The sequence below is a fragment of the Physeter macrocephalus genome, chromosome 9, assembly GCF_002837175.3.
Source record: "Physeter macrocephalus isolate SW-GA chromosome 9, ASM283717v5, whole genome shotgun sequence".
In the NCBI taxonomy this organism is placed as follows: domain Eukaryota; kingdom Metazoa; phylum Chordata; class Mammalia; order Artiodactyla; family Physeteridae; genus Physeter; species Physeter macrocephalus.
The window spans coordinates 95,668,271-95,682,561 of record NC_041222.1 but is presented as its reverse complement, the minus strand read 5'-3'; the positions used below and the strand labels follow the sequence as shown (position 1 = coordinate 95,682,561).

At 44.4% G+C, this 14,291-nt stretch overlaps 1 protein-coding gene across 2 annotated transcripts in view; it reads right to left on the bottom strand.

Moving 5' to 3' along the window:
* DOCK5 (dedicator of cytokinesis 5) overlaps positions 1-14,291 on the bottom strand; it is a 224,520-nt gene that overhangs the window by 25,367 nt on the left and 184,862 nt on the right. Inside the window, exons 45-48 of one of the 2 annotated variants that reach the window (XM_024130807.3) lie at positions 12,140-12,316; positions 3,757-3,840; positions 2,970-3,107; positions 631-797 (exon numbers count right to left, since the gene is read on the bottom strand). In XM_024130807.3, the coding sequence (XP_023986575.1) occupies positions 631-797; positions 2,970-3,107; positions 3,757-3,840; positions 12,140-12,316 (566 nt within the window). The remainder of the gene's footprint in view (positions 1-630; positions 798-2,969; positions 3,108-3,756; positions 3,841-12,139; positions 12,317-14,291) is intronic. The other variant, XM_055087329.1, reaches the window with a different exon arrangement.

Here is a 14,291-nt window from a genome sequence, read left to right as displayed (position 1 = left end):
AAAAGAATCCGCCTGCCATTGCAGGGGACACGGGTTCGAGCCCTGGTCCGGGAAGATCCCACATGCCGTGGAGCAACTAAGCCTGTGCGCCACAACTACTGAGCCTGCGCTCTAGAACCCGTAAGCCACAACTACTGAGCCCGCGTTCCACAACTACTGAAGCCCACATGCCTAGAGCCTGTGCTCTGAAACAAGAGAAGCCACCACAATGAGAAGCCCGCGCACCGCGCTCCGCGACGGGAGAGGCCACAACAGAGGGAGGCCCGCATACCACAAAAAAAAAAAAAAAAAAAAAAAAAAAAATTGAAACAGAAAAAGTCAAGCAATAACTACAAATTATTCTGAAACAAACAAAATAGGATATGATTGGCTGGGTCACAGGGTGTGATAGCATTATGGGTGATTTTTTTTTCCATTTTTCATAACTGTTGCTACTATCACGTAAATAATGATATTCCTCATGACGAAGACGATGAGAAAGACCCAAAAACTAATAACCCAGGTACTGTGAATTATTTCCCTTACGAAGATAATGCACCCACACTGACCAAGTCTCACTTTGGGGACCAAAGGCAAACATTAGGAAGGAGTTATCTCACCCCTGCTGGCAATTAAAGATCGAAACCTTACCCATCAGATCCTGGCCTGGAAGGAGCATTATCAGATGAGTTAGAAGAGCTGGAGATCACCGAGGAAGTCACCGAGGTGATGGACAATCTCCGCAGTGTGGACGACATGATGTAGGGGAGCACCATAGACCCTGTGCGGTTTTGCTTCCTCTCTGTCAAGTTGGGCGGCTAAAGGAGACACGACCGCTCATGGTTAGCTGGCCTGGAATTCAGCCCTTAGAAACTGGCCCAGCCCCTGTTGGTTTGTGGCGAGTGCCCACCTGTATTGGGGTTGGCACCCCATTCTGATGGGTTGGTGCCTGTGTTGCGTCGGTTGTTCAATATTGCAAATACTTATATTCTTTTTTTGTAGTCTGAAAGATTTTACTGACTTTTTGTTTATTATAATAGGACATACAAGATATTTTGTAACTGCATATCACAACATCCTGACATTTAAGTATCTAGGTTGTGAGTGCATTTTCTGTATATTAAGCAACTCTCCAATTTTTAAAAATTTGTTTTATTGAAGTATAGTTGATTTACAATGCTGTTTTAGTTTCTGCTGTACAGCAAAGTGATTCAGGTAAATATATATATATATTTATTCCTTTTCATATTCTTTTCCATAATGGTTTATCACAGGATACTGAATATAGTTCCCTGTGCTATACAGTAGGACCTTGTTGTTTATCCATCCTATATATACTAGTTTACATCTGCTAATCCCAAACTCCCAATCCATCCGTGTCCCCCAATCCATCCCTCCCCCACCCCTCTTATATTCTTAGTTATAAACTTCAGTTAAGCCTACCTTGTTTCTAAAACTAGAGAAAAATTCACCCTAACTTTCTGCCAGCCTCATGAGAGAGGGAAACCAAGATGTTCATTACTCATCAATAAAATAGCAAACCCCTCTGTCTGCTTCTCCAGCTTAGCTTCTACCGGCCATTTAAAAAACGGAATACTGGGGGCTTCCCTGGTGGTGCAGTGGTTGAGAGCCCGCCTGCCGATGCAGGGGACACGGGTTCGTGCCCCAGTCCGGGAAGATCCCACATGCCGCGGAGCGGCTGGGCCCGTGAGCCGTGGCCGCTGAGCCTTCGCGTCCGGAGCCTGTGCTTCGCAACGGGAGAGGCCACAACAGTGAGAGGCCCGTGTACCGCAAAAAAAAAAGAAAAACAAAAAAAAAAACCAGAATACTGGCCTAATAGAAAAGTTTTAGATTGAAACTGGACACCTGATGCTTATCCTGGTGAATCTTAGGAAATAAAGGAATGCGAATATACTCATAAGAAATGTCTCCAGTAGGTCACCATATCAAATTCAAATGTTAATTAATATTGGCCTGGGTCTAATAAAAACTAAACTCATTGAGTGAAAGCCAAGTCTTTGCCATCTAGGAACTTGTGTAAAAGACAAATGTTCCTAAAAGAAAACTTTTAACTGGCAACAGGTTAGGAGGTAAATTCGTAGGAAGGCATGACTGAACCCTTGGGTGACTTGAGAGAGATGATCAAAAAGATACTAGGGAGAAAAATGTAGCAGAGATGGAGGTATGGGAATAGGAGACAGGAATACGTGAAAAAAAATGCAGAGCTCTGATTTGGAGGAAAAAGGATTTTTGAAAATCTGGGGTTCAAGAATACAACATTTGAAGAGAGCAGGATGAACTCATGTTAAAAAGAGCGGCTAAATGAAGCTGGAACCAAGCACACCATCAACTGTGGGAGAGAAAAGCCTGAACCATGTATCGCTCCACCCAACTTCTTGGGAGGAAAAAAAGAAAACTGTAGCTGTGAGAAATGTTACAACTGTCCAAAAAAATCATGACATCAGCTACATGCATTGTCAAATGTAATTCACAATTCTCTGTCCCCTTCGAAGGTGTGATGAGTATGAACATTTCACCAAAATAAAAAATAAAGATTAGGATGAACTGTAGGAGTTGGGCTACACAGGACAGGAATAACCGGTGTCTGGGATTAGGAAACCCCAATTTCTAGTAGTGTGGTTTTCACAGTGTGGTGCCTAGCCCCGCAGCACTACCTGGCGGCATGTTAGAAATGCAAATTCTTGGGCCCCATCCCAGACCAAGTGAATCAAAAACCCTAAGGATGTGGCCCAGCAATCTGTTTTCACGAGCCTTCCAGGTGGTTCTGACGGTCATTCAAGTTTAAGAGCCGCTGTCCAGCACAACAGTTGAAGGTTATCAAGAGCGGACCATGCCTTCTCCGAACTGCCCCAGTGTTTGCATGCCATTCCTCAGCTACTTTGACTCATTTGGCATCTGAAAAAGGGATCAATATCATAAACGGTAGAAGAGACTAGAAAAAGCGCATAGGCCGCTGAGACAAAGCCTACCAGTGTTATAACCCCATAGAGCTTTTCCACTTTCTCCTTGAGTTCCCGGAAGCAAGAAGACAACCGATCGTGCAGTGGCTTCAGCTGCTCTGTCAGCTTCTCCCCATGGATGCGGATCCCCTCTGTCAGCAGAGGCATCTGGGAAGAAGGGCATGAAAGGAATAGGATATTGTTTAGGAAGAGGAATAGCTCAGATTTGGATGCTGGGGAAAGATGGAAGGTGGGGATGGACAGGTAAACCGGTAGACACAGCACGTTTCAAACGAAAATACCGCTTCTCAGTGTAAAGCTTGGGAACTGGATGCTCTTGGGTCAAAGATGCAGAGGAATCTGCACACTGGGGATACAAGTAACCAGGGGAAGGGCTGACAGGCAAGGCAAATCCACGTGAGCCTGGGGGCCTTTCTATAAAGGAGTAACTGATATGTTTCACCTTGGACTGAACTGTATGGCTGCGTTTCCTCCCACTGTTCACAGAAGTAGCGAGAGAGAGAGAGAGAAACTGAGGCCCACATCTCTCATCTGGAAACACAAGCCAGCAAACCAATTTGGGGACTTCACTCTCCCCTCTAAGGAGACCCCTCTCAACACTGTGCAGTCTAATGGAATGTTCTTCCTACGTTGCTTCGCCAAATAAATAGATAGGTTGTGATTCCAAGGGTTAAAAAAAAATGTAACCCTAAACGTGCGCTTGGAGATGGATGCCCTAGAGAATATCTTGGTGTTGTGTGTGGTGGCCGCCCACAGAGCGTGGAGAGCTGTCCAGCCACACCTCCCCTGGACATACCTGCAACGCTATTAGTCGCTTTAGCAGCTCGATCTTCTCCTGGTCTTCAGGATGCTCCTGCAAGTACTTTTCTGTAAAAAAAGCCTAAAAGCAAAGCATTGGCAAGTATTGATTAGAACACATTCCTATCTGTGTATTTGACCCTAAGAGGAAGGGGAGGGAAGCCTAGAAGGGTGAAACACGTCTTCTGTTCTGTCTGATGAACCAGGAATGATTAAGTAAACATTCGTTCCTTTCCTGGGAAGCCCTTAAACCACCGGAGTGGACAGTTCAAAAAGGAAAGAGTTATTCTGTAGTCTTCCTGGAATCATGCAATTCCTAGCAAGAGTACATTCTCAACTGCTACACACACACAAATCAAATCAGCAGCAGAGCAGAATGTCATTCATTAAATAACTTCCCCAAAGAGCTAAGAAAAGTCCAAATGGCAATATCAAAAGGTTATTCATTAGAGTAAGTGCCTAGATCTTATAAAGGAAAGAGCAAAAAATTAATAGGCCGAAGATGTGGCTGAGAGCTTTTTCCTGCCCAGCATTTTATAGGCTGTCTCACAATTCCTGAAGATTCATATTGGCACTTTCTTACTAATCACCTATCCAAAAGGCTATTTTGAGGACAACATGAGAAATGCTATAGATGTGAAAGTCTTTTGAAAATATTAAATGCAGGTTGCATTTATTATGCTATGTCAAGACCATGTCACCCATAACATCAATAAACATTCGTGGAAAGGTCCTATAATAGGGACATCAAACTCAAACTCAAACTAAAATACAGGTGTTCCATAGGAGACCATTTTAAAGACAGAATTCATTAGGAAAGAAAAACTAAAGTCTGTAGTGAACATTTGAGCTCCAACAGAGTTCAAAACGGGAGTTATCTATTTTCTCCCTTTACCATAACCATCATTTCTGAGAGTGCTTTCGAAGACCAGCCTTCAAAGTTCCCCTTCGCTCTTTTGCTTCACTAGTAGGAAAACCATCCCATTACATGAAACCCAAGAGTTCCTGAAACTACAGGATACAGTTATAAAAGGGATCAGCCCATTTTGTGTGGAAAACAGAATATGTGCAAACTCTTTACTTTGTGGGAAGATGTTACGGGTTAAACTGTGTCCCCCCACCCCGCCCCCCGCGAATTCATAGGTTGAAGTCCTAAGCCCTGGGACCTCAGAATGTGACCTTAGATGGACACAGACTTATTGCAGAGGTAATTAGCTAAGATGAGGTCACATGAGAGTAGGATGGACCCCTAATCCAATCTGACCGGTGTCCTTGCAAAAAGGGGATATGAGGAGACAGACACATGTACACAGAGACAACATCATGTGAAGAGCCAAGGAGAAGATAGTCATCTACAAGGCAAGGGATACCAAAAGGTTGCCAGCAACCCAAAGAAGCCAGGAGAGAGGCAGGGAGCAGATTCTTCCTCAGAGGCTTCAGAGGGAATCAATGCTGCTGACACCTTGATTTCAGACTACTGGACCCCAGAACTGTGAGACAATCAATTTCTATTGTTTTAAGCCACGCTGTTTGTGGTACTTTGTTATGGCAGCCCTAGAAAACGAGTACAACAGAGAATATAAATATATGGAATCTGGGCTTCCCTGGTGGCGCAGTGGTTGAGAGTCTGCCTGCCAATGCAGGGGGACACGGGTTCGTGCCCCGGTCCGGGAAGATCCCACATGCCGCGGAGCAACAAAGCCCGTGAGCCACAACTACTGAGCCTACGCGTCTGGAGCCTGTGCTCCGCAACAAGAGAGGCCGCGATAGTGAGCGGCCCGCGCGCCACGATGAAGAGTGGCCCCCGCTTGCCACAACTAGAGAAAGCCCTCGCACAGAAACGAAGACCCAACACAGCCAAAAGTAAATAAATAAATTAATTTAAAAACAAAAAAACCCTTTAGTGACATTCTCATTGGCTACAAAAAAGAGCTTTAAAAATATATACATGGAATCCATGCATCACACAAAGGAAACAGGACAGCACATTTACAGAGCAGCTCATTCCGGCAGATTCATATTTAGAGGGACTGTCAATATAAATGAAAATATAGGATTTGTTTAAATCTTCAACCACCTTTACCTTTCAAAATACACGCAGTTTAAATTTGAAAGTTAAAAACATTTTTTGACCTCTGCGTTTTATGCACTGAAATTCCCAAAGCATCAGTTGAGTCAGGGAACATCAGAGCAGAGTCCCCTGAAATTAGTTTTTCTAGCAGACTCCTGCCTCACAACAGAAAGGGCTGATGAATTACCACACACAGCTCCTGTGTTCCGATCACTCAGGCACTGATTAAAGAGCTGCCTTAAAATAGGTCACCTGTATCAAGTAGGTAATGATGGATTCCCCACCTGATTGCAATAGTTCAAGGTGATCAACGAGTTTACCTTTTTCTTATGTTTAGAAATGTACAAAGTCATACATATTAATTAAAAACTAACAGTTTTTAAAAGTTGCTGAAATAAATTTGTTTATATAGCCTTCCTTTCCTTTCTTTTTTTTCCATTTTAATTAGAAGATGGTCACACTGGAAAAAACTTCATATAAAATTATATAATAGTCACATATATTGGCATATATAAATCAGAGTTTAGGAGCATTCTGGAAAAAAAAAAGAATACTTGGAAAGACACATCAAAATTAGTACCAGATAGCTTATAGGAAAAAACACACACTGAACTCATTATAGCATTAAAAAAGTATTGTATTCTGGGCCCTAGTATTGAATTCCATTATAACACTAGAAATTATTACTGAAACCTAACATGGGCAAACCAGAGTTCCTCTGGTACTTTGCCAGCTGCTGAGACTAAGAAGACTAAAAAAGGTTGAGAGGTTGAAGAGACAACAGAAGAAAGAAGATCACTGTAGCAATGGTAAGCCCCACACATCAACAACACTCAAACTGGGACATCCCTGGTGGTCCAGTGGTTGAGACTCTGTGCTTCCAAGGCAGGGGGTGAGGGTTCGATCCCTGGTTGGGGAACTAAGATCCCTCATGCCAAAAAAAATGAAAAAGAACACTCAAATCACACATTCTGTTCCAAGTAGACAGGAAGAAAACAGACCCTGATCAAGCCACCACTACAGGGCAGGCATCATATGATGTTCCCCAAATACAGGTCTCCCTTAAGCCCCACGTCACTCCTGTCAGTTATGTTTTTCCTTACTTTTTTCAAATATGAAAACTGGAGCTCAGAGAGATAAGTATCTCCCCCGAGAACACACAGTGGCCAATGGGAAGCCAGAACTGGGTCATAAGAGTGACTGATTCTGAAGCCCCTGCTCTTCCCAGGGCATTGTGTACAAATGGAAGTAAGAGAATCAGCCCAGTTAACCTCTCTCATCTTCCCCATCCATCTCCTTTTCTTCCCAAAATCACTCTCCATGTTACTCCACAGGGGTGTCACTTGTTTATTTATACTCAAGAAGAGGACCCCCAAATGATTTAGCCACTGAAAACATACCTAGCAATTAAAAATCCTGCTTCTATTGATTATATGTAACCAAACCCTACTGAATGCATTACCTCCACTTTAAGTGATGCTACATCCAAACCCTATGTGTGCAATGGAGTCCCATGTGATGAGCATTCCATTCATGTTTTTCCAGAGTAACAGATACGACACTTAGCTGAATTAATTTAATTGTAGAGCCAGGGCCAGCGTTTGTCCATACAACCAATGGCACACCATGTCAGGGTTCCAAATAGAGCGTGGCTCTGTGTTTCCCACAGATGCTGCTTCCCTTCCAGGGCATCCTCAGGTCTGGGGTCCACTTGTATGCTTTCTACCTTCCACGGGAGAGAGGGAGTGGGAAGGGAATTCACAGCTGCTGAATCAACCAGAGGTCTATCAGATTGATCTTTTGGTGACTCTACCAGACAGTGGCCTAACCCTGGCTGGGTGGCTGATGGTGTCTAGCAGGCATGAGGTCAGGGAGAAGGCTGTCATTAATTTCATTTGCCATTCACAAAGAGGGGAGAATGAAAATCTCTCAGAGAAGTTGTAAGAAACGAATTCACCAGCTGCCACTGGAGAAGGCAGGAGAGACACGCCAGACCTGGTGGCCCCGTGGGGTTCCCGGGACGCAGCCCACCTTCTCGTAGTTGGAGTAACCCCCCATGACAGCCGGGTCCACGATGCCACTAAGCAGCATGGAGAGGGGATGCACGGAGAGGGACCGGTCCCAGGCGTGCTGCTGGACACAGTTGCTGATCTTCTCATTGGTGAGCTCCATGGTTTCAATGGCGTTCTCCAGAGGGCTGATTTCCTCCTGTGACAGAGAGCGTGGCAGAGGAGAGACGCTGAGCTCCACAGCCAAGACTGGAAAAAGCCTAGGTCTTCCCCTCAAAAGGCATACAATTCCCACCAAGCTATGGAGGAGTGATGTTTTGCTTGTCAAAGTCATGTTTTCTTTTTCTTTTTGGCCGCGCCGAGCGGCACGTGGGATCTTAGTTCCCCGACCAGGGATAGAACCCGTGCCCCCTGCAGTGGCAGCGCGGAGTCCTAACCACTGGACAGCCAGGCAAGTCCCGGAGTCATGTTTATTAATAAGGATAGCACACTTATTTGAAATGGTGTTGGTAAGCTGCTAAATAAGCTATTTAAAATCTCAGAAAGTACAAGGATGATTTAAAAATTGGAGCTATGGTAATGATTATTTCTTGGAGCAAAGTGTCTATGGAAATTTTGAGAAGATAAAATTGGAGCTGTAATAATGATTGTTTCTTAGTCAAATCTTCCTTACAGATTTTTGAGAAGATCAATGACAAGAGAGGAGCAATATATCTGACCCAACACACCTCTGCACACCAAAAACGTTCACTGGTAAGAGGTTTGATGCTCCTTCCGTGAGAAAAGGTAAGTGATCTTGGAAGTCACACGTTCAGACCATATATTAAGTCTCCTTACTATGGGTTCTACGGTTTACGGAAGTCAGAAATAATAGGATGTATTAGAATATTCAAGCTGGATTTTGGATGAGAATGAAATAAGATGCAATGCAGATTCAGAGAGAGCTCCTCCTGTAGAAATGTCTTTCAAACCAGATTCAAGAAAAATTGTGTCCTTCTTCATTTTACCCTGATCAACCAGCATGATCTCCTACTCCAGACTTGATTCCAAAAGCCTCTGTCCTGGGGTTGATATGAGGATCACGTGAGTTGGTGTGTGTCAAGGACTTCGCCTGGCGCCTGCCTGGAGCTCAGGACCTGCTAGTTGATGTTATTGGTTGGAAGCACAGGACTTGAACATTCTCTGCACAAAGGCAGTTAAGAAGATGTATATTGGGATACCATACTTGAAAGCAGGATATCCCAGAAAAATTGAGGCTTTTTCCCTGGATTCCTTAAGACTTGGGAAGGGGACTTGGCACATAGTGAATGCCTAGTAATTGCATGAAAGGATGGTGCACAGGTAGTACAATGCAGCCACTGGAGGCCCTGCTCAGTGAAAAACAGGACGAGAGCCCTAAATGTGAGGACAGTGGCAGCCCCAGGTCTCATCATCCTCCATTATGGCTTCTGAGCCCTGGACTTTATAGGACAAGGAGGCATGTTAATATTATACTCACAGGGCCCTTGAGTGGCAGCTGAAGATGTCTGAGCAGCCCACCTTAGTGAGAGGGATACACAGTGAGGTCTGGAGCGGCCAGGAAGAAGAGTGCTAGAGAAGGCAGCCACCAAACAGGCATGCGCTACCTAGACCTTGGCAACACCATTCTCCAGCCCTGCCTATCAGCTTCCCGGCTGGGTGTAAGTCCACTGAGCAAACAAAACCCAGAAAAGATCAGCACCCAAGCCTGGCTGAGAAGAACGTGAGGTGTCAGTGTTATTTTAAACCAGCGCTTGGTTCAAGTTTATATGGCAGGGCTTCCCTGGTGGCGCAGTGGTTGAGAGTCTGCCTGCCAATGCAGGGGGACACGGGTTCGTGCCCCGGTCCGGGAAGATCCCACATGCCGCGGAGCAACAAAGCCCGTGAGCCACAACTACTGAGCCTACGCGTCTGGAGCCTGTGCTCCGCAACAAGAGAGGCCGCGATAGTGAGCGGCCCGCGCGCCACGATGAAGAGTGGCCCCCGCTTGCCACAACTAGAGAAAGCCCTCGCACAGAAACGAAGACCCAACACAGCCAAAAGTAAATAAATAAATTAATTTAAAAACAAAAAAACCCTTTAGTGACATTCTCATTGGCTACAAAAAAGAGCTTTAAAAATATATACATGGAATCCATGCATCACACAAAGGAAACAGGACAGCACATTTACAGAGCAGCTCATTCCGGCAGATTCATATTTAGAGGGACTGTCAATATAAATGAAAATATAGGATTTGTTTAAATCTTCAACCACCTTTACCTTTCAAAATACACGCAGTTTAAATTTGAAAGTTAAAAACATTTTTTGACCTCTGCGTTTTATGCACTGAAATTCCCAAAGCATCAGTTGAGTCAGGGAACATCAGAGCAGAGTCCCCTGAAATTAGTTTTTCTAGCAGACTCCTGCCTCACAACAGAAAGGGCTGATGAATTACCACACACAGCTCCTGTGTTCCGATCACTCAGGCACTGATTAAAGAGCTGCCTTAAAATAGGTCGCCTGTATCAAGTAGGTAATGATGGATTCCCCACCTGATTGCAATAGTTCAAGGTGATCAACGAGTTTACCTTTTTCTTATGTTTAGAAATGTACAAAGTCATACATATTAATTAAAAACTAACAGTTTTTAAAAGTTGCTGAAATAAATTTGTTTATATAGCCTTCCTTTCCTTTCTTTTTTTTCCATTTTAATTAGAAGATGGTCACACTGGAAAAAACTTCATATAAAATTATATAATAGTCACATATATTGGCATATATAAATCAGAGTTTAGGAGCATTCTGGAAAAAAAAAAGAATACTTGGAAAGACACATCAAAATTAGTACCAGATAGCTTATAGGAAAAAACACACACTGAACTCATTATAGCATTAAAAAAGTATTGTATTCTGGGCCCTAGTATTGAATTCCATTATAACACTAGAAATTATTACTGAAACCTAACATGGGCAAACCAGAGTTCCTCTGGTACTTTGCCAGCTGCTGAGACTAAGAAGACTAAAAAAGGTTGAGAGGTTGAAGAGACAACAGAAGAAAGAAGATCACTGTAGCAATGGTAAGCCCCACACATCAACAACACTCAAACTGGGACATCCCTGGTGGTCCAGTGGTTGAGACTCTGTGCTTCCAAGGCAGGGGGTGAGGGTTCGATCCCTGGTTGGGGAACTAAGATCCCTCATGCCAAAAAAAATGAAAAAGAACACTCAAATCACACATTCTGTTCCAAGTAGACAGGAAGAAAACAGACCCTGATCAAGCCACCACTACAGGGCAGGCATCATATGATGTTCCCCAAATACAGGTCTCCCTTAAGCCCCACGTCACTCCTGTCAGTTATGTATTTTCCTTACTTTTTTCAAATATGAAAACTGGAGCTCAGAGAGATTAAGTATCTCCCCCGAGAACACACAGTGGCCAATGGGAAGCCAGAACTGGGTCATAAGAGTGACTGATTCTGAAGCCCCTGCTCTTCCCAGGGCATTGTGTACAAATGGAAGTAAGAGAATCAGCCCAGTTAACCTCTCTCATCTTCCCCATCCATCTCCTTTTCTTCCCAAAATCACTCTCCATGTTACTCCACAGGGGTGTCACTTGTTTATTTATACTCAAGAAGAGGACCCCCAAATGATTTAGCCACTGAAAACATACCTAGCAATTAAAAATCCTGCTTCTATTGATTATATGTAACCAAATCCTACTGAATGCATTACCTCCACTTTAAGTGATGCTACATCCAAACCCTATGTGTGCAATGGAGTCCCATGTGATGAGCATTCCATTCATGTTTTTCCAGAGTAACAGATACGACACTTAGCTGAATTAATTTAATTGTAGAGCCAGGGCCAGCGTTTGTCCATACAACCAATGGCACACCATGTCAGGGTTCCAAATAGAGCGTGGCTCTGTGTTTCCCACAGATGCTGCTTCCCTTCCAGGGCATCCTCAGGTCTGGGGTCCACTTGTATGCTTTCTACCTTCCACGGGAGAGAGGGAGTGGGAAGGGAATTCACAGCTGCTGAATCAACCAGAGGTCTATCAGATTGATCTTTTGGTGACTCTACCAGACAGTGGCCTAACCCTGGCTGGGTGGCTGATGGTGTCTAGCAGGCATGAGGTCAGGGAGAAGGCTGTCATTAATTTCATTTGCCATTCACAAAGAGGGGAGAATGAAAATCTCTCAGAGAAGTTGTAAGAAACGAATTCACCAGCTGCCACTGGAGAAGGCAGGAGAGACACGCCAGACCTGGTGGCCCCGTGGGGTTCCCGGGACGCAGCCCACCTTCTCGTAGTTGGAGTAACCCCCCATGACAGCCGGGTCCACGATGCCACTAAGCAGCATGGAGAGGGGATGCACGGAGAGGGACCGGTCCCAGGCGTGCTGCTGGACACAGTTGCTGATCTTCTCATTGGTGAGCTCCATGGTTTCAATGGCGTTCTCCAGAGGGCTGATTTCCTCCTGTGACAGAGAGCGTGGCAGAGGAGAGACGCTGAGCTCCACAGCCAAGACTGGAAAAAGCCTAGGTCTTCCCCTCAAAAGGCATACAATTCCCACCAAGCTATGGAGGAGTGATGTTTTGCTTGTCAAAGTCATGTTTTCTTTTTCTTTTTGGCCGCGCCGAGCGGCACGTGGGATCTTAGTTCCCCGACCAGGGATAGAACCCGTGCCCCCTGCAGTGGCAGCGCGGAGTCCTAACCACTGGACAGCCAGGCAAGTCCCGGAGTCATGTTTATTAATAAGGATAGCACACTTATTTGAAATGGTGTTGGTAAGCTGCTAAATAAGCTATTTAAAATCTCAGAAAGTACAAGGATGATTTAAAAATTGGAGCTATGGTAATGATTATTTCTTGGAGCAAAGTGTCTATGGAAATTTTGAGAAGATAAAATTGGAGCTGTAATAATGATTGTTTCTTAGTCAAATCTTCCTTACAGATTTTTGAGAAGATCAATGACAAGAGAGGAGCAATATATCTGACCCAACACACCTCTGCACACCAAAAACGTTCACTGGTAAGAGGTTTGATGCTCCTTCCGTGAGAAAAGGTAAGTGATCTTGGAAGTCACACGTTCAGACCATATATTAAGTCTCCTTACTATGGGTTCTACGGTTTACGGAAGTCAGAAATAATAGGATGTATTAGAATATTCAAGCTGGATTTTGGATGAGAATGAAATAAGATGCAATGCAGATTCAGAGAGAGCTCCTCCTGTAGAAATGTCTTTCAAACCAGATTCAAGAAAAATTGTGTCCTTCTTCATTTTACCCTGATCAACCAGCATGATCTCCTACTCCAGACTTGATTCCAAAAGCCTCTGTCCAGGGCTTGCCTGGTGGCGCAGTGGTTGAGAGTCCGCCTGCCGATGCAGGGGACACGGGTTCGTGCCCCGGTCCAGGAGGATCCCACATGCCACGGAGCGGCTGGGCCCGTGAGCCATGGCCGCTGGGCCTGCGCGTCCGGAGCCTGTGCTCCACAATGGAAGAGGCCACAACAGTGAGAGGCCTGCGTACAGCCACAAAAAAAAAAAAAAAAAAAAAAAAAAAACAAGCCTCTGTCCAAAATCATATTCATACTTGAAGAATAATAATTTATCACTAGTGGTATGGAACACATCAAACTTCAGATTTGTTCAAGACATGTTTCTTGATTACTTATTTTAGGCAAGTACTGTGCTATGCACCATTGTTACAAAAGTGATTAAGATATAATTCATGGCTGGGCGGAGCATACGGTTTTCACAGGGTCAGGGTGGGGAGGTTTCAAGATATGTAGGTAGGTAACTCTTTAGAAATAAGCCAAGGTTGTGACAGGGCACAGAGAAAGAGCATCTAACCCAGCTTGGGAGTTTCAGAGATGGCTTCCTGGAGAAGCTGGTACCTAAACTAAATCTCAATGGGAGTTAGGTTGAGAAGTGGTCAGAGGGCATGCTGGGCAGAGAAAATGACCTAATGTCAGAGAAGGTTGATACAGCATGGAATGAGCAATTTAGTTCCAGTAGATTCCATAGAAGATGAAGTGGAAGAGCTTAGTCACACAGACCCTGTACGCATGTGCTAGGAGCATGGGCTTTCTAGTCTAGGCACTGGGGAGCCACAGCAAGGTTTTAAGCATGAGAATGATACAGCCAGGTTTTCACTATGGAATTCACACTCTGAGGCAGAGAGGAAAATAGACCTAAGAAGCCAATGCAGGGAGGCCAATCAGGAGGCTTTTTCAATGGCATCAACCAGAGATGAATGAGGGACTAGAAACAGAGTACCTCAGTAGGAGGGCTGGAGGAAAAAAAACTAAAACAGATTTAATAAATATTAAAGAGGTAAAACAAACAGCTTTGGGGAGTGATGAAGATGGAAGAGTCGAGGATGAATGGTGATGTGACTAGCTGAAAATAAGAGGAAATGTTCTTGGAGAGAAGAACATGATTGATAGGAA